This window comes from Oncorhynchus kisutch, linkage group LG16 (assembly GCF_002021735.2).
Source record: "Oncorhynchus kisutch isolate 150728-3 linkage group LG16, Okis_V2, whole genome shotgun sequence".
Taxonomy (NCBI): domain Eukaryota; kingdom Metazoa; phylum Chordata; class Actinopteri; order Salmoniformes; family Salmonidae; genus Oncorhynchus; species Oncorhynchus kisutch.
In genome coordinates, this window is record NC_034189.2 from 20,892,313 (window position 1) to 20,912,226 (window position 19,914).

At 40.5% G+C, this 19,914-nt stretch overlaps 2 protein-coding genes across 3 annotated transcripts; both read left to right on the forward strand.

The window, feature by feature from the left end:
* Nucleotides 1–762: 762 nt before the first annotated feature.
* Nucleotides 763–3,723, forward strand: LOC109906239 (uncharacterized). Of its 2 annotated transcripts, none has more exons than XM_031791972.1 (6): nucleotides 763–858; nucleotides 984–1,334; nucleotides 1,452–1,802; nucleotides 1,910–2,038; nucleotides 2,182–2,231; nucleotides 2,341–3,723. In XM_031791972.1, exons 1-6 carry the CDS (start codon nucleotides 816–818, stop codon nucleotides 2,464–2,466), a joined length of 1,050 nt encoding a protein of 349 aa, XP_031647832.1. In that variant the 5' UTR covers nucleotides 763–815; the 3' UTR covers nucleotides 2,467–3,723. The 2 variants fall into 2 exon arrangements, with proteins under 2 accessions (XP_031647832.1, XP_031647833.1); XM_031791973.1 differs by having other exon boundaries at nucleotides 767–858; nucleotides 1,077–1,334.
* A 256-nt stretch (nucleotides 3,724–3,979) lies between these two features.
* LOC116353967 (uncharacterized) lies at nucleotides 3,980–8,280 on the forward strand. Its single transcript, XM_031791971.1, has 6 exons — nucleotides 3,980–5,100; nucleotides 5,236–5,598; nucleotides 5,714–6,064; nucleotides 6,165–6,296; nucleotides 7,859–7,908; nucleotides 8,000–8,280. Exons 1-6 carry the CDS (start codon nucleotides 5,055–5,057, stop codon nucleotides 8,141–8,143), a joined length of 1,086 nt encoding a protein of 361 aa, XP_031647831.1. The 5' UTR covers nucleotides 3,980–5,054; the 3' UTR covers nucleotides 8,144–8,280.
* Nucleotides 8,281–19,914: the final 11,634 nt, after the last annotated feature.

Below are 19,914 nucleotides of genomic sequence, written 5' to 3' on the forward strand. Positions count from 1 at the left end.
CAATTCACATATGGTGTCCAGGGCACCGCTGGGAGCTGAGGGGGGCCTATAACAGGCGGCGACAGTGAGAGACTTATTTCTGGAGAGATTAATATCTTTCTGGGTTAAATATATGTTCACAAAACCTAAAGCTTTCTTATATCTCATAGATATAGGACAGACACCTCAAAACCTTATTCCTTGTGATTTCTTTACTGTCTTTTTTTCTCCATTCACAAATGTGTAATTCACTGCGCTTCAATGGACTATAGCAGTAAAGGCCACATTCAATATTTTATCAAATACATTATTGTTTTTTGATACCTAAAGGGTTCTAAAGTTCAAAATCAAATAGGTAACTGATCCATGGTATGACCATCTTAAAACAATTCCATATGTTATCTTAGTAGAACCCCCCCTCCACCACAACAACTTAGTCTGAGATGTCAACTGCTTGGGAAGACATTCACAAGTGTGTAGATAGGAGCCTGCCAATCGTAATCAAGCCATATTATCATAAACACTTACATTCAGGAACTGAATTGTGAATAAGAACATACTGTATAAGCATTTGGTGTCCATATCTCTCAATCACTACTAAGGTGATAGCTTTCTGAAGAAAACGGAAAGTGTACTCATGTAGCATGAGGATAGAAAAAGATCAGAGGGGAGGGTTCAACTTTCCTGTTCCGTGTCTTTACTAATGTCACAGCAGCCAATCAGGCCTGTGGACCATCTCTCCAGTCATGTATAAAAAGACACCCATAACCTCTTGATTCTCACTCTTATCTGACACACAGGATGACAAAAGGACATGCAATCCACAGAAGAGAACGATGACAAAACTGTGTCTCGTAATCTCTCTTTTATTTAGAGCAGGTAAGACATTGTGTTGACAAGATTTTTTAAAAATTCTGGTGGAATAAGGGTACTTAATGTTACAGGACCTGTAAACGCATGAATCTGATGTGTAGACTTTGACATAAAACGTGTATTTGTTTCAGTGTTGTCCATCGGTATCATTACTCAGTCTGATCTTTTGAAGACCTTCATCCCTGGAGACACTGTTGATTTGAAATGCTTCATCTCTGGGACAGGCGGAGACTACTACAACTGGTTCAAACTAACAGTAGGACAAGCTCCAGTGATGATAGTATCTCTTTACCTTGACTCAAAAGATCCAACGCTCTATGGGGAGTTTGACAACAACCCTCGGTTTTCTGCAGAGAAGAACGGAGACAGTTTTGTGCTGAACATTTCAAATGCCAAGCCATCGGATGTGGGGATGTATTACTGTGCTGCACGTGATTATGATGGCATGATCTTTGGAAATGGAATATTTCTGATGCATAAAGGTGAGTAACACAGAAGTTAATACAGAATGTTACTGTTTCAGTGGCTTTGCATATAGAAATGGTGAATTTCATTTGTAATTAGAAGTTCATTAGGACCTTGGTTTTATTGTGTAAAAGGTGCAGGGTCCAGGAACCAGCATCTTACTCAGCAGTCTGTGTCTGAGTCAGTCCAGCCAGGAGACTCTGTGACTCTGAACTGTACAATACACACTGAGACCTGTGCAGGAGAACACAGCGTCTATTGGTTTAGACATGGCTCAGGAGAATCCCATCCAGGAATCATTTACACCCATGGAGACAGGAGTGATCAGTGTGAGAAGAGCCCTGAGGCTGGATCTCCTACACAGAGCTGTGTCTACAACCTCCCCAAGAGGAACCTCAGCCTCTCTGATGCTGGGACTTACTACTGTGCTGTGGCCTTATGTGGGGAGATACTGTTCGGAAATGGGACCAAGCTGGAGATTAGTAGTAAGTGATAAGTCTTTACAGTTTTTGTTTATATCTATTGTATAATTTACTTTGTCCAACTACATACAGTACAAGTTATTTATATTTACAAGAAAATGTTTTTCCAGACAATTACGGAGACCCTCTTCTCTTGGTCTACTGCCTGAGCTCAGCATTGGGTCTCTCGTTTATCCTGATACTTTTCCTTGGTTACATCATGTACAAGATGAACAAGAGAAAGTGTCTGCAGTGCAGAGGTAAGAAATATCCAAATTAAATGATCTAATGATGTATGTAGCAGGTAAAGTCCTCCATTGAAGTTGCTCTTCTTTGACATCACCAGATGTATCTGTAACGGAAAGAGTAGTCGTATCTCTATCTTTTCTGTCTTTCTTTTCAGGTCCCGCCTCTCAGACAAGAAGTCCAGCAGTCTCTAATTCAGATACAGGGGTAAATAAAATTAATTCAATTTTCTATTACTACGTAAAAAAAAATAAAAAAGCATTTAATAATAACGTGTAGTCATATTCTTCCTACATTTTGAAATTGTTCTTCACAGGCCCAAGATGCAGACAGTCTTCATTATGTAGCTCTGAATCTGAGCAACAAGAAGAACAGGTCTAGAAGACAGAGAAGCAACATGGAGGAAGAGACGGTGGTCATGTACTCTGGGATCAGACAGTAGAACTGGATGAATTAAACAGTTGTCCTTTTAGACCAGATAGCTCTTTAACTTGCCCTAACATTATTAGCTTTATATGAATGCTTCAGTAGAATGTGTTGTAATCAGTGGTCATAGTTTTTCAAGTGTAATATGAAGTGCAAATAGAAAAATAAAGCATTTCCATCTGTTAAACCAAATTAATTTGAATAAGTTGAACTCAATGCATTTTGTTCACACACCTCTGGTGTAGGATGGAGGATAGTGGAGGATGTCACAGTGACTTTCCACTATTGGAAACTAACCTTTCATAGACCTTTAACACAGGAAGACTGACCTGCAGCAACACACTGCACTCTACTTTCCCTCTCAGGGCCAGAGTACTGTTCCTTTCTAAACACAGTGCTTACAATGTAAAGGTCAATGTTTTCTCATTTATGTGAAGTCAGGTGGTCCCATCCATCATGTTACATTACAGTAAATAACAGCCCCTTTCAACATAATCACTCATAGTGAAAGTGGACCACAACCCCCACCACAAAAGGAGGACAGGTCAGTTAGTGTAGGAGGTTTTCTTCCTTGTTTTCACTTTAAGACATACGCCTAATGGTTGCACGCCACACACCCCCTCACAAACACAGCAACATATTTACATGTACTCTGCGGTCTGCTATGAACAAAACATTAAGCTGTAGCTATCTACACTTTGGTACGGCCTGTTGGCCTTTTGCACAGAAACCTCTGTCTTTCTCTCCCTCTGTCTCTGTCTCTTTCTGTCTCTCTTTATGTGGTTTCAGCAGGATCTCAGTGGTGTCAGTCAGTTAGATGTATGACATACTCTTTCACTCTTCATGTTGCCCTTTTTATCAACAATAGAACACTATTTTTATGAGGCATCTAGTTAACTATACATAGTAGACTGAAATCTGTGTAAAAACACAATTAACTATTTACTAGTTAATTGACCTAGACATCAGACGTCTGTAGTAAAACACATGCCATGGTTTGAAGTGTGATGTAAAGTATCATCATCATCTGGACCAAGAAGAAAGAGCGTCCTTCTAATTATACGATGGGAGGGATTTTATCTGTCAATACATTCAGAATAAATAGTGTATGAGATATTGTTGGTTAAGTACAGACTATTGACACGTTTTCTGTTTCTCTGTGTTATAAAGTGACTGTGTGGAAGTCATAGAGGCCCTAGAGGAGGACAGTGTCATAACATGTGGCCAACCAGGTCTCAACCACTGTATGACTCCCATGGACCACAATGGCAAGTGACAAGTTGCGGGGCCAGATGGATTACCAGGACGTGTACTCAAAGCATACGTGGACCAACTGGCAAGTGTCTTCACTGACATTTTCAACCTGTCCCTGACTGAGTCTGTAATACCTACATGTTTCAAACAGACCACAATAGTCCCTGTGCCCAAGAAAGTGATGATAATCTGTCTAAATGATTACCACCCGTAGCACTCACGTCAGTAGCAATGAAGTGCTTTGAAAGGCTGGTCATGGCTCACATCAACGCCATCATGCCGGAAATCCTAGACCCACTCCAATTTGCATACCGCCCCAACAGATCCACAGATGACGCAATCTCAATCGCACTCAAGTCACAACTGACTCTTCTTGTGTTGTGTCTCTTACTTTGGGTGGACAAGCCTTCTGTTGGCCCGCTGCAGTACATAGTATTGCAGACAGTATGAACTGTAGTTAGACCTAATAAAGGACAACTCAACAGTAGTGACATTGTTCAAAACATTAAACTGAACATCGACATATTCAAACTTGCTACGTGATAAAGTTGTGCAACACAGAATCAAGCTGTACAACAACATAAGAGGACAGAGACTGCATTTTCCACAGGTCAGTCTCGTCCCGTGAAGGAGCAACCAGGATGAATTCAGTACTCACATTTCTTTTGATTTCGAAAGCATCAATCTAGCTCAATTGACTAATGTTATACAAGTGCTCTATACATTTAAAGTGTTCACTATAGGAATTTGGAAAATGTAATAAATGCAGTAAACATAGAGTTTTTTCAGGTGCATCTCAACACCAGTTCTTGTTCAGCCCACTTCTTCCCAGAAAGCAGAGCTGGGAGGCAATGTTAGTATTGAATGCCACATAACTAGTGAAAAACAGTAGTGGCTGAGGTTGACTTGTTTTTGTTGAAGTGTGCAACAAAATGTATAGATTTTTCAAATCTTTATTTTGTCAAAAAGGTGCCAACCTCACCAGAGTTCCCTTCCTCCTGAAAGCTTGACTTGCCTTCTTCAGACGTGACATGAGAAATACAATGCAAACCCCCTGTGTATGTCAAAGAGGACATAGGCACCAGTCTCAGCCACCAACCCAAATGATAAAATACAAACCAGTAACTCTGACTGTACATCATTTGAAGGGCTGCTCTAACTATGGTATGCCACAGGACACATATTAGATTGACATTTTTATCACATGTTTTATGCCTGTTCAGACAGCCAATAAAATCACTTAGTTCACAGTTTCCACCTACTTCATAATGATTACCCAATGAGTGTCATCATATAAAAGGTGCCCACACACAAGACCCACACACTATACAGTTCAGAAAGAATATTAAAATGATGATTATATATTGGACAATCTTTTTGTTTTATGCCAATTTGGGTAAGTAAGAAATATTAATACGGTTCCTTATACTTTTTATGTCAGTCTTTTTCATCCATTTGAATGACTATGTAGTCTGAATAATGATAATGTGCTATACCTCTGTCTGATTTATTTGGTTTGTTTGTTTCACAGGTTGTGCCCTTAACAGGGATGTAATCCAACCAGACCCTTTGATAGTTACACAACTGGGACAAAGTGTATCTCTCAATTGCTTTTGTCGATCTCAATTGATCAGAGTCTCTTGGTTCAAGCAAACTGTTGGACAGAAGCCTCTTCTCATGGCATCATCATATTATGGCAGTGAAAATAGTTTCTATTTCAACAACTTTACCGAGGACTTTACTGAGACTAAACGTTTGAGTGTGAAGAGAGGAGTTGACAGCTGTAACCTGACCATCTCCAAGACAGAGTCAGGGGACTCAGCTACATACTACTGTGTTAGTTTGTTAGCGAGGGAAGACAAATTTGGAGAAGGAACTGTTTTAATTGTCAAAGGTAACTCAATAAGTTGCTTTAAAAATGTTGGTACTGAAGTGTGTTCACATAATGCTAAATTAATTAATCTAGCAGGGAAGAATGTACAAACCATGATCTTATTCACTCTCATCAGATTCAGGTTCCAACAGCATGTCTGTGCTCCAGCAGCCTGTGTCTGAGTCAGTTCAGCCAGGAGACTCTGTGTCTCTGAACTGTACAATACACACTGAGACCTGTGCAGGAGAACACAGTGTATTTTGGTTCAGACACGGCTCAGGAAAATCCCATCCAGGAATCATTTATACTCATGGAGACAGTAATGATCAGTGTGAGAAGAGCCCTGAGGCTGGGTCTCCTACACAGAGCTGTGTCTACAACCTCCCCAAGAGGAACCTCAGCCTCTCTGATGCTGGGACTTACTACTGTGCTATGGCCTCATGTGGGGAGATACTATTTGGGAATGGGACCAAGCTGGAATTGGACTGTTAGTGATATTTCTGACATTTCTAAAAAAATTCTAGCATTTTATGCCTGGTTGAACAAAATGTCCTGAATTTCCTCTCTCACTGTCTGTATTTCTACAGATGGTTGTAAGGAGTACCCTGTTCTCTTGGTGTACTACCTGGGTGTAGCGTTGGCTCTTTGTGGCATCATCATCATTGTCCTTGGTTGTGTTACTTACAAAATGACCAAGAAAATCTCTCTGCTGTCCAGAGGTAAACGTTATCATTGCCCACAATATATGATTAAACTGTTGGTGCAGTGTAATTGGAAAGTATTCACACCCCTTGACTGTTTCGACATGTTTTATTAAAACAATCCCATAATGACAACGTGAAAAAAGTTTTTTTAGAAATGTTTGCAAATTTTAATTTATTTAATACAGAAATACATTATTTACATAAGTATTCAGACCCTTGGCTATTTGACTCGAAATTGAGCTCAGGTGCATCATGTTTCCATTGATCATCCTTGAGATGTTTGTACAACATGAGTGAAGTCCACCTCTGTTAAAGTAATTGTCCGTAGAGTTCCGAGATAGGATTGTGTGAAGGCACAGATCTGGAGAAGGGTACCAAAACATTTCTGCAGCATTGAAGGTCCCAAAGAACACAGTGGCCTCCATATTTCTTAAATGGAAGAAGTTTGGAACCACCAATACCCTTCCTATAGTTTACCGCCCGGTCAAACTGAGCAATCGGGGGAGACGGGCCTTGGTCAGGGAGGTGAACAAGAACATGATGGTCACTCTGACAGAGCTCCAGAATTCCTCTGTGCAGATGGGAGAACCTTCCCGAACGACAACCATCTCTGCAGCACTCCACCAATCAGGCCTTTATGGTAGAGTGTGCAGATGGAAGCCACTCCTTAGTACAAGGCACATGACAGCCCGCTTGGAGTTTGCCAAAAGCCACAAAAATACATTCAGACCACGAGAAACAAGATTGTCTGGTCTGATGAAACCAAGATTGAACTCTTTGGCCTGAATGTCAAGTGTCACGTCTGGAGGAAACCTGGCACCATCCCTACTGTGAAGCATGGGGGTAGCAGCATCATGCTGAGCGGATGTGTTTTGGCGGCAGGGACTGGGAGACTAGTTAGGATCGAGGAAAAGATGAACGGTGCAAAGTACAGAGAGTTCCTTTATGAAAACCTGCTCCAGAGCCCTCAGGACCTCATACTTGGGCAAAGGTTCACCTTCCGACAGGGCAACGACCCTAAGCACACAGCCGAGACAACGCAAGACTGGCTTCAGGACAAGTCTCGGAATGTCCTTGAGTGGTCCAGCCAGAGCCCGGACATGAATCCGATCGAAAATCTCTGGAGAGACATGAAAATAGCTGTGCAGCAACGCTCCCCATCCGACCTGACATATTTTGAGAGGACCTGCAGAAAGGAGTGGGAGAAACTCCCCAAATACAGGTTTGCCAAGCTTGTAGTGTCATACCCAAGAAGACTCGAGCCTCTAATCATTGCCAAAGATACTTGAAAGTACTAAGTAAAGGGTCTGAATACTTATGTAAATATTTTATTTCAGATTCTTATTTTTAATAACAATGCAAAAATAAAAAATTTATTGCAGCATGTGGTATTGTGTAGATTGATCAGGGAAAGAACAATGTCATCTGTTTTAGAATAAGGCTGTGACGTAACAAATTGTGTAAAATGTCAAGGGGTCTGAAGATATTCCAAATGCACTGCACATTACGTTGTAGCCATGAAATTGGGTTAATTTATTGTGTGATGATGATGATTCCTTCATGTGTTTGTCTAAAAGGAACGCACCCTCAGCCAAGTGGTCCGGCAGTCCACAGTTCTAATAACCAGGTATTCAGACCTTATGACGTTGATGAACTGTAAAACAAATGATCAGGTCATATCCTGATGTCTTTGGAATTTGTTCTGCTATTCTTCTTAGGATCAAAAAGACAACGACACACCCACGTCGGTCCATTACGCTGCTCTGAATGCCATCCACAAGAAGCCAAAGACCCGGAGACAGAGGAGAGCCATGGAGAGAGACACTGTGTACTCTGGGGTGAGGTGCCAAAACACGGACTGAAAAGACTTGCATTGCTTTTTTCTGTTACACATTGTGTTTTTATCATTATAATTGTGTTACAATTTCTTGTATTCTGTCTAACTCCTTTTTACATTACTGTTGTGCATTTTGTATCAAATAAAACTAATTCACTGCAATGTGGATGTTTTGTTTGATTTTCTCTCATATTCTTCAAGTTACACTGGGAAGTTTGCATGTACATTGCATCCTGATTACATGATGTTTATAATAGCATGCATAGAGTACATTCTACTGACTAACACTTTCAGTTGTCTCAAACTCTCTTTTTAAACTGTGTCCTGTGTCCTTGTTGATAATTCAATCAAAATATGACAATGTACGCATTGTAACTAAGACGTTTTCACAAACAACACAAAATGTGAATATGCATATGTGAAGGTTGAAGTACAGGAACTCAATAGGGTGCGGCAGTGTACGTGGAAGTCCCCATAAATCCTGTTAAGGCTAGGGCAGAATACTGCCCCCGTTGGTGAAATGCGTGCCCATAGTAAACAGAAAAAAAATCTGTAAAAAATTGCTAATATATGCATATAATAAATATTATTGAATAGAAAACACTCTAAAGCTTCTAAAACCGTTTAAATTATGTCTGTAAGTAAAGCAGAACTCTCAGGGCACTCATTCTCCCAAACTCTCTCTTGTCATCCAAAAAGTTGGCCCAACTTTGACTTCATCGCCCCCACCCTTCCCAAGCACCTACAGTCCTGGGAACAGTTCCTATGCCTTCAGCGTCGCACGCTCACCAGATTAATGACGGCCGAAACCTTTCGGTCGCTCGAGAAAACAGGTTACTCTGACGCGCATTCTGTCTTTCTTCCAAGATTGATTAAACGATGCGTGTGTTTCTCTTTGTCCTGAGAATTGCGGTGAAGCTATATAGCATGCTAACGCTGTGTTCTGAACCAAGTTTGACAAGTTTAGTCGACATATAATATGTAATTTCGACGTTTTGGTGCGAACTAACTTTACTTTTTGGCTGCATTTCAACCGAAATATGTCGTGTTTGATAACCGAAAGACACAGACTTCAAAACTAAAGCTGTTTTTGGTAAGTATAAACCCTTCCAGGTCTTCTGATGGAAGAACAGCAAAGGTAAGGGAACATTTATGTGTTAAATTTGGGTTTCTGTGGAGGAGCCAAAATGCTAATTCCTGAGCGCCGACTCACATTATAGCCTAGTGAACGAAATCTGTAAAGTTAAAAATAAATGTAACACAGCTGTTTTATTAAGAAGAAGTGTATCTTTCTAAGTATATGTAGAACATGTATATTTAGTCAACGTTTATGATGTGTATTTCTGTTATCTGGCAGAGTTACCATAATTTCTCCAGGCATTGTTGTATCATTTTTTAGCCATGACCTTCTATGTAAACCGTGATTTATGGATATAATTAGCATATTATTGAAAAAAACATAAATGTACTGTATAACATGTCCTATTCCTGTCATCTGATGAAGATTTTCAAAAGGTTAGTGAATTATTTTACTTTTAATCCTGCTTTTGTGATTGCATCTATTGTTCTACAAAATGGCTATGTAAATTAGCCTATCTTTGGTGGTGGTTTGACATAAATATGTGCTATGTTTTCGCCGTAAAACATTTTAGAAATCTGACTTGGTGGCTAGATGAACAAGGTGTTTATCTTTCATTTGAGCTATTGGACTTGTTAATGTGTGGAGGTTAAATATTTCTAAGAATATTTTTTTGCTTTCTGTGTGCTACTGTGTCAGTTGAGCAGTGGGGGGAGGTGCCCTAGCGGGACGTGTGGTGCCAAGTAGATTTATAACTGCCTGAGCAGTAGAGTGTGCAGCAACTTTATTAAGAGTTGTGAAAATGTTCAAATTGTTCACTAAGAATCGTTGAAAAAGTACTTTCCTGTGAGAGTTGATGTGTCTAGCCATAATATCTGTCAACAAATGCCCAACAAAGACACTGTGTGGCTGTTAAGAATCTATAACAAGGTAATCTATACATTTATTACATACATATTACACATCTGTATCATGTTATAAATCCATTTCAGAATCATAGAGTCATTTGCATCAAACAGTCTAGGTAGTTATCATCACTGGATCATTACTACTAACATCAACTAAGATATTATAAAGTGTAGATTAGTTACCAGGAGGAGCCACGCAATCACTCAAAATAAAACTGGTTGTAGAGTGATCTGTATAACAAAGACACAGGTGTTTACGTGTTGTTTTGTATTTAGTTCCAGGGAGTAATTGAATAAGTATGTGAGACAAACTATTTATCAATTCATCTCTCCTCTGTAATGTGTTGTCCTGTTTCATTTGTGTTGATAGCATGCCACTCACACCCACCCCCACCCCCACACAACAAGTTCACATGTACTTTGCAGTCCTCCGTAAACCCAAGATGAGGCCATATCTAAGCATTGGTCATGGTGGGTCTGCTGGCTTTGCGCAGACAGGACCTTCCTATCTGCTCTCTGTGTCTCTAAGTGGTTTTCAGCAGGATGTCTATGTGGTGTCGCTGTTGTTCTCACAATCTTTACATTTTGTTCATGTTGCCCTAAAATCATTTACAAACCACAAAGAACTGCTGATGAACCCTATTTGAACTCTCTGAGTTAACTGTGTCATGTGTGATACAGCACCATCTAGTCTAGATCTATGGGCTCAGGGGAGGAGACAGTTTATGATGATGTCAGGTGAGAACTTTTCAGTGCATTCTGAATTAGACTTGTAAGTCTTGTAAGACTACTGCAGGATTCTCTTTCAGAAGGAGACCAATAGAGGATGATTACTTCCTATGAGAACAACTAACCAGAGAGTGAAACAGAATAGAAATAGCATGTCACATGTATTAGTTAGGCTGGTGTGTCCAATCAGTCATGGAACTCGCAGGTTTACACTTCAGTTAGTGGATGTTTCTGTGTATGATATACAGGGAACGAGACTGACATAAAATTGACTTGTTTCACTCTGTAGGTGTTTCCCCTATATACACTGACGTTGCTCTACCCCTACATGCCAACACATGTTAAATGCACAACATACCTTCTATATACCATCAGGAGTATTGTTTTAGGTTCTAATTTCTGTTACAATAATCCAGATGGATACAAGCTAAATGTATTCACCAAACTAGGTGTTGCAGCTGCAAAAGCACACCTACATGTCACAGACGCATATGTATTTATACCTTACGACTAGGCTCTGTTGCTGGGCAGGGACTGAGTCTGTTCCTCCCATTGATGTTATTGTGTTCCAGCCTGTCGAGTCCAGAACCTTAATACTCCTCTGTGCCTTTCACATCTCTTCTTATCAGTCAGAAGAGACATTGAGTAATTGGGAGTACCGGTGATGATTTTAGCATGTACATCTTGGTGGGGACCCTTGGTGGGATGCATATCAACAAAGCCTCTACACAACACAACACTAAACAATACATGAATTGCACAATAGCAGTGACAAACGGTGCCCACAAACGGTGCCTACATAAAGCTGTCCCAACACCTTACCAATGCTACACCTGGCTATCAGCGTAGCCTTGTCTGGCAGTAAAACAGTTAATTCAGCCTCATTTACTGCCTTAAAAAAACATAGCTGATATTTTTTTTTTTTTTTTTTTTTTTTTACCTTTATTTAACCAGGCAAGTCAGTTAAGAACACATTCTTATTTTCAATGACGGCCTGGGAACAGTGGGTTAACTGCCTGTTCAGGGGCAGAACGACAGATTTGTACCTTGTCAGCTCGGGGGTTTGAACTCGCAACCTTCCGGTTCCTAGTCCAACGCTCTAACCACTAGGCTACGCTGCCGCCCCGGCGGCAGCGTAGCTTAAACAAATGTGGTTTCTACTGACAATTGATATGTACAAACTATGGCATAAGGGGACAACAAGCGTATAAGAGGCAATCTGTAATTTCGATTAAGAGATTAATGAACGAGCTAGGACGGACGTAGTTAATATAACTATTTGTTCAGCACTTTTGAAATGTTCAGCAACAGAATTCAGAACATGGGCCACTCTTACAGTGTTCTCCCTGTTCACCAAGTCAAAACCGTAGGATAAATAAAAGAGGCATATAAAGAGACAATGAAAGCTCTTACAATATTCAATGATTACATTTCTCAAAAACAGATTATAGGCTACATGTGCACCACCAAGTCAGAACAGTAGGCGAAATTAAGACCAAATAGACCAAATTATTAGGCTGAAGGACATGGGCTACTAACAGTTTACTACACAACATACACGTTGTATTACTTTCTTAGCTACAGTATACATATGTCCCTGACATGTTACATAATTTATCTAGCAGCATACAAGCCATTTTTGCATTCACCTGTTGTGCTGTGCTCACTTGAACAGGAAGGTTGCGAAACGGTCCTTCGTGGGCAAATTTTGTCGTTAAACTTTGTCATCAAAGTCAGGCATTCTCTGGATTTATGGTGCTTTCAAGACAACTAGGATCTCGGGAAAAAAAGGTTGAATCATGATGACATCAGTGAACTTCAGGTCGTATCTCAAGAAAAAGGCTCAAGTTGGATGAAAATTCAAAACATATTTTCCCAGTTGTAGCTAATTATACACAAGTTCCCAGTTGTCTTGAACTCACTAAAGTCAGACTTTACAGTTCCGAGTTGTTTTGAGCGTGGCATAAATCATGCTTCATTGACAGCATGGCCAATGTTGAATGTTTATCATTTTAAACTAGACTTGGGACCACACAGCCACAGCACTGAATAGAAGGCTAAAGACTGCTTTGCGATGCTTGCAGTTAGCCACTGATTCCTTCCAAACCACTCATTGTTGAATTAGCAATTTCCAACTTGTTTTGAAATGTTTATGTCCAATGGCCGATGATCACAAATATGTTTTATCTAGAATTTCTCTTCATTATTTCTCTTCATATGACAAGGATTAAAAACGATTTGCACCGATAAATGTATCTATAATTATTTATCTTCATATGACAAGGATTAACATTTTTTTTGTAGATTGTCGACTTGATTCATGATAATCACAGCTAGCTAAGATTTTGAAAGTCCAATCAAAGCCACTGTAGATATGAGGCTCAGTGTGGGGCTCAGCCACATCTGCTCTGAATGATGGGTCACCACTGGGGAGTACATATTCCTATAGTCTACTGCAGTCCACTAGATATTTACAGCTTAAACCTAACACTACTTTCAATCTCTAAGAATAAAAAACTGTATATTCACAAAAAGAGAGTATAATGATATCAAACAGTAACTATATAAGACAATGTTATAGAACAGAAATTACGATCCATCAGACACATGGCTCCTGCTCAACCCCTATGGAATCATTCTTGCAATCAGCCTTTATTATTTCCCTCTGCCCAAATACAATGCACAAAGATCATTCCAATTGACCCATGACACGATAATTACTACTACTATGCGAATTATACAATTATTAACAGATTTAAACAGACTCAAATCAAATAGTCTCTAACAACTTTGTTTGTTTAACTAGCTCTAACTTCATTAGCTTTGTATGAATTCTTCAGTAAAATGTGTTGAAATTAGTTGTCATAGTTGTAACAAGGTACAAAAAAATGTAATGCATTGCTTCTCAGTCAAACATTTGATTTGCAAGTAAAAGAAAGAATTTCCAACTCCAAAATGTATTTGAATAAGTTGAGCTCAATGCATTCTGTTCACACACCTCTGTGGTCATAGTGGAGGGTGTTACAGTGACATTCCACTATTGGAAACAAACCTTTCATAGAGCTTTAACACAGGAATACTAACCTGCATCAATACACTGTACTCGACTTTGCCTCTCAGGGCCACCATACTGTTCAATGTCCAATCACATTACAGTATATTGGTCACATAAACTAAATGCTTGTGCTTCTAGCTCCTATAGTGCATTAATATCTAACAAATTACACAACATATACCCAATACACACAGATCTAAGTAGGAGTGAACTAAGACTATATACATATGGACGAGCGACATGAGAGGGGAACGGACTAAGATACAGTAGAATAGATAAGAATACAACATATACACATTAAAGTGTTCCATTCCTTAAAGTGGCCAGTGATTTCTAGTCTATGCCTATAGACAGCAGCCTCTAATGTGCTAGTGATGGCTGTTTAACAGTCTCTCGGTCACGGTCTCGGTTATGGGCGGTGCAGTTGCCGTAGCAGGCAGTGCTAGCTTAGTGACAAGCCTCGAGCTTAATGACAAGCAAAATGTAATTAGCCTCCTGAGGTTGTGCCTTCTTCACCACACTGCCTGTGTGGGTGGTCCATTTCAGTTTGTCAGTGATGTCTACGCCAAGGAACTTGAAGCTTTCCACCTTTTTCACTGCTGTCCCGTCGATGTGGATAGGCGGGTGCTCCCTCTGCTCTTTCCTGAAGTCCACCATCTCGTTTTTAAAAATATTTTTTTGTAAGGGGTGGATCAGCTTAATATTGCGGAAAGAAGGTTGCTTCCTGTAACGGCAGATCTCCTCTTCATCTGAAGAGGAGTAAGGATCGGACCAAGATGCAGCGTGGTAAGTGTTCATGACGATTTTAATAAGAAAGGCACTGAACACTATGAAATACAAAAACAACGTGAAATAACCAAACCGAAACAGTACCGTGTGGCGACAAACACACACACGGAAACAGAGGACCAAGCCGCGTGGTAATGGGCAGCAGCAACAGCGGCCGAAGACACTGGACTCATGGACTTGGGAAGAAATTCTAGACGGGAGAGGACCCTGGGCACAGCCAGGGGATTATCGCCGCCCCAAAGCAGAGCTGGAGGCAGCGAAGGCAGAGGGGCGCTGGTATGAGGAGGCGGTGCGTTTGGAAGCCCGAGAGTCAGCCCCAAATATTTATTGGGGGAGGCACACAGGGAGTGTACACGGGGAGTGTGGCGAAGCCAGGTAGGAGACCTGCGTCAACTTGGAGTGCACGGTGTCCCATCTATCTCTCTCAACATCATCCATTTTGTATTTCTATTTGCCATATATGTGTCAACTGTGCTGTGATGCTTTACAAAAGTACTGAACCTTTCTATTCTCATAGCTTCTACAGATTGTAAATTAAAAATAAGCATTTTTGCTCAAATAATTATTATATTATTGATTGACTGACTATGGCTTTTCAAATCACCCAGTATTGCTATCTGTAGTTTTAGTTCTAGGCAAATGTTGCATTCCTGGACCTGTGACCAAAAACGAGCTACATATGGACAATACCAAAATAAATGAAGATTGTAAATGAAGATTGTATCCCCCATATATATAACATTCTACTAGTTGCAAGAATTTTGTATAGTAATTTATATTTAAAAAATAAAAGTTTTGAATCCGGCGTTGTTTTGCATATCAATTCATAAACCATGTGCCATGGAATGGGTACATCGAAAATCTCTTCCCAACTATTTTGCAATTTATATGGCACAGTTGTCAGTTTTTGGTCCTTAAATGAAATTGGTATATGTTTTTATTTATCACACTTTTCTTTAACCATTTATGTTCTTTAATACAGGGCCGACATACAAGTTCCTTACTTTTTCCCCTTCTACTTGCCTCTTCCATTTTTGTGGTAATGCTGCAATTAATTGGTTGTAATTTTGGGTGGAGCAGACATTTCCATCTCGTTTGTTTTGTTGACGTTGAGTGGAGTTGTTTTCCAGGCACCACACTCCCAGAGCCCTCACCTCCTCCCTGTAGGCTGTCTTGTCATCATTGGTAATCAAGCCTACTAGTGTTGTGTTGTCTGCAAACTTGATTATTGAGTTGGAGGGATGCTTGGCCACACAGTCATGAGTGAACAGGGAGTACAGGAGGGGGCTGAGCATGCACCCTTGTGGGGCCCCAGTGTTGAGGATCAGAGGAGTGAAGGTGATGTTTCCTACCTTCACCAACTGGGGGTGGCCTGTCGGGAAGTCCCGGTCCCAGTTGCACAGGGCGGGGTTCAGACCCAGGGCCTCGACCTTACTGATGAACTTGGAGGGTACTATGGTGTTGAATGCTGAGCTATAGTCAATAAACAACATTCTTACATAGGTATTCATCATGTCCAGATGGGATAGGACAGTGTGCAGTGTGATGGCGATTGCATCATCTGTGGATCTATTGGGGTGGTAAGCAAATTTAAGTGGGTCTAGGGTGGCAGGTAAGGTATAGGTGATATGAACCTTGACTAGTCTCTCAAAGCACTTCATAATGACAGAGGTGAGTGCTATGGGGTGATAGTCATTAAGTTCAGTTATCTTTGCCTTCTTGGGTACAGGAACAATGATGGCCATCTTGAATCATGTGGGGACAGCAGACTGGGATAGGGAAAGATTGATTATGCCAGTTAACACACCAGCCAGCTGGTCTGCACATGCTCTGAGGACGAGGCTTGGGTTGCCGTCTGGGCTGGCAGCCTTGTGGGGGTTAACACGTTTAAATGTTTTACTTACGTTGGCCACGGAGAAGGAGAGCCCACAGTCCTTGGTAGCAGGCCTGTCCGGAAGCAAGACGTCAGTCTCGGCGATGTGGCTGGCTTCCCTTTTGTAGTCTGTGATTGTCTGTAGTCCCTGCCACATACGTCTCGTGTCCGAGCCCTTGAATTGCAACTCCACTTGATCACTATAATGACGTTTAGCTTGTTTGATTGCCTTGTGGAGCGAACAACTACGCTGTTTATATTCTGCCATATTACCAGTCGCCTTGTCATGGTTAAATGCGATGGTTCGCACTTTCAGTTTCACACGAATGCTTCCATCTATCCACGGTTTCTGGTTAGGGTAGGTTTTAATCATCACAGTGGGTACTACATCTCCTACACACTTCCTTATAAACTTAGTCACAGTATCTGTGTATGCGTCTAGATTATTTTCACAAATTACCCTGAACATATCCCAGTCCACGTTATCAAAACAATCCTGAAGAGCGTGGATGACGATGGGTCAGACCAGCATTGAATAGTATGAAGCATGGGCACATCCTGTTTGAGTTTCTGTCTATAGGACGGGAGGAGCAAAATGGAGTCATGGTCAGATTTGCTGAAAGGAGGGCGGGGGAGGGCCTTGTTAGCGTTCCGGAAGTTTGAATAGTAATGGTCGAGAATCTTAGCAGCGCAATTGGTACAGTCGATATGTTGATAGAACTTCGGCAGCCTAGTACTATGATTTGCTTTGTTAAAATCCCCAGCTACGACAAATGCACCCTCAGGATATGTGGTTTCCAGTTTGCATAATGTCTAGTGAAGTTCTTTGAGGGCTGTCGAGGATTCGGCTTGAGGTGGGATGTAAACGGCCATGGCGATGATAGAGGAGAATGCTCTTGGGAGATAATATGGTCGGCATTGAATTGTGAGTTATTCTAGGTCGGGTGAACGAAAGGACTTGAGTTCCTGTATGTTCCTAGAATTACACCATGAGTCGTTAATCATGAAACACACCCTTCCGCAGGGAGAGATATTTATTCCTGTCTGCGCGATGTACTGAGAATCCTGCTCGCTTTACTGACTCCAACTGAGTATCCAGAGAGAGCCATGTTGCCACGAAAAAGTATGTTACAGGCCCCGATGTCTCTCTGGAAAGAAATCCTTGCTCTTAGCTCACCAACTTCTATATCCAAAAACACAGAACATGACTCAAAACATTTGCTGAGGTAATAATGTAAAAAAATTGCACATAAAAAAAAGAAATACTGCAAAGTTCGCAAGAGCTAGTCGCAATACTGCCATCTCCGTCTGCGCCATTTTCACATGCATCACGTTACAGTAAATATCATGCAGCTGTAGTGTAGGAGTGTTTTTCATCTTTGTTTTCTCTTTAAGACATAGGCCTACTGATTGCATGCCACACACCCCCTCACATACCCAGCAACCTATTTACATGTACTCTGATGTACAGTGCCTTGCGAGAGTATTCGGCCCCCTTGAACTTTGCGACCTTTGCCACATTTCAGGCTTCAAACATAAAGATATAAAACTGTATTTCTTTGTGAAGAATCAACAACAAGTGGGACACAATCATGAAGTGGAACGACATTTATTGGTTATTTCAAACTTTTTTAACAAATCAAAAACTGAAAAATTGGGCGTAATAATAATTACAGACAATTGATTTGATAAACTAACAGTCTTCAGTTTAATGATTCCAAAGACAAGACAAAGGTAACACAATAAGAAGAACAATAACGAGGGTGTATACAGGGGGCACCGGTACCGAGTCAGTGTGTGGGGGTACAGGCTAGTTGAGGTAATCTGTACATGTAGGTGGGTTATCAGACTGTAGAACTGGATGAATGACATAGCCATAGTTGTTCACTTTATTAGCTGTAACTGTAATGAATTAATGCATTTCTTCTCTGCCTAACTCATTTGACCATTACTTACTTGTGATAAGATAAATTAATCATTTAACAAGAATCAAGACAAAGGAAGTTGAATATATTTATTTAGGCCATACTTTATGTTGCAGTAATGAACATCTATTTATCTTCACATGCCATGCCATGAACACTCCCTCACATACACAGCAACCTATTTACAGATACTCTGTTTTAAATGTTTTAATGAAGAAGAACACAATACATACATGGTAGTACACCTTTTTATGAGTAAACAAGAAGAGGTTTCACATGTTTTAAATGTTTTCTTTTTTTTTTTTTTTGCGGGGACCCCTTCTCAGCAAAGCCAGTATGGGAAGCTTCATGCCAAGACATCAGACCAACAGGTTAGTAGAATGGGACTGGGAAAGAATATTGACAGGTTAGTAGAATGGGACTGGGAAAGAATATTACAGCAAAATATTACATCATTAGATTGGATCCAGAGTCTGAATTTAGTGAGTCTTTGTTTAATCCCCAAAGCTCCCCAGTGACAATGATGCCCTGAACTATTCTGCCCTGAAGTTCACTGACAAGAAGAGTACCAAGCCCATAGAACAGAGAGAGGAAGAAACCATCTGCCCTGGTGTGAGTCAACAAGACAGGAAGTGACATGTGAGGGTCATCCAATAAGCATCATTCTAGCTATACATTTCTCATTTGCTTTAGGGCACCATTGCAGGGGCCAAGCTTCAGCTAATATTAATGTAAAATCACTCAGATGCAGAGCATAATTGTCCATTGTGTGAAAGCTGATATTGGGATGGTTTCAGAAGTCTCAAATCCTCAGAAATAGTGCATGAGGTTGACTGACTGAATACATTTGTTTCTGTAGAAGTGTACAACAAAATGTATACAATGATTTAGCGAATGTCTTAATTCTTCCTTATGATGATAATAGTTGTAACATGGAACTCTGTTACCTGCTTTTATGCTTGTGTGATATTTCAATAAACTTGTTGTTATTTCCTACGTTTAATGACTTTCTTACCAATTATTTGCACCAGGTATCAAACGATCACATCTTTACTTTGTCAAAAAGGTGCCAACCTCACCAGAGTTCACTTCCTCCTGAAAGCTTGAACTGCCTTCTACAACCATGAAGTGAGAAATACAATGTAAACCCCCTGTGTATGTCAAAGAGGACAAATGTACCAGTAGTCTCAGCCACCGACCGAAATGCTAGAAAATACAAACCAGTAACTCTGATTTTACATCATTTGAAGGGCAGCTCTAACTATGGTATGCCACAGGACAGATGTTAGCTTGTAGTCTTAATCAGATGTTTTATGCCTGTTCAGACAGCCAATAAAATCACTTAGTTCAGAGATACCACCTACTTCATAATGATTACCCGATGAGTGTCATCATATAAAAGGTGCCCACGCACAAAACCCACACAGTATACACTAGTT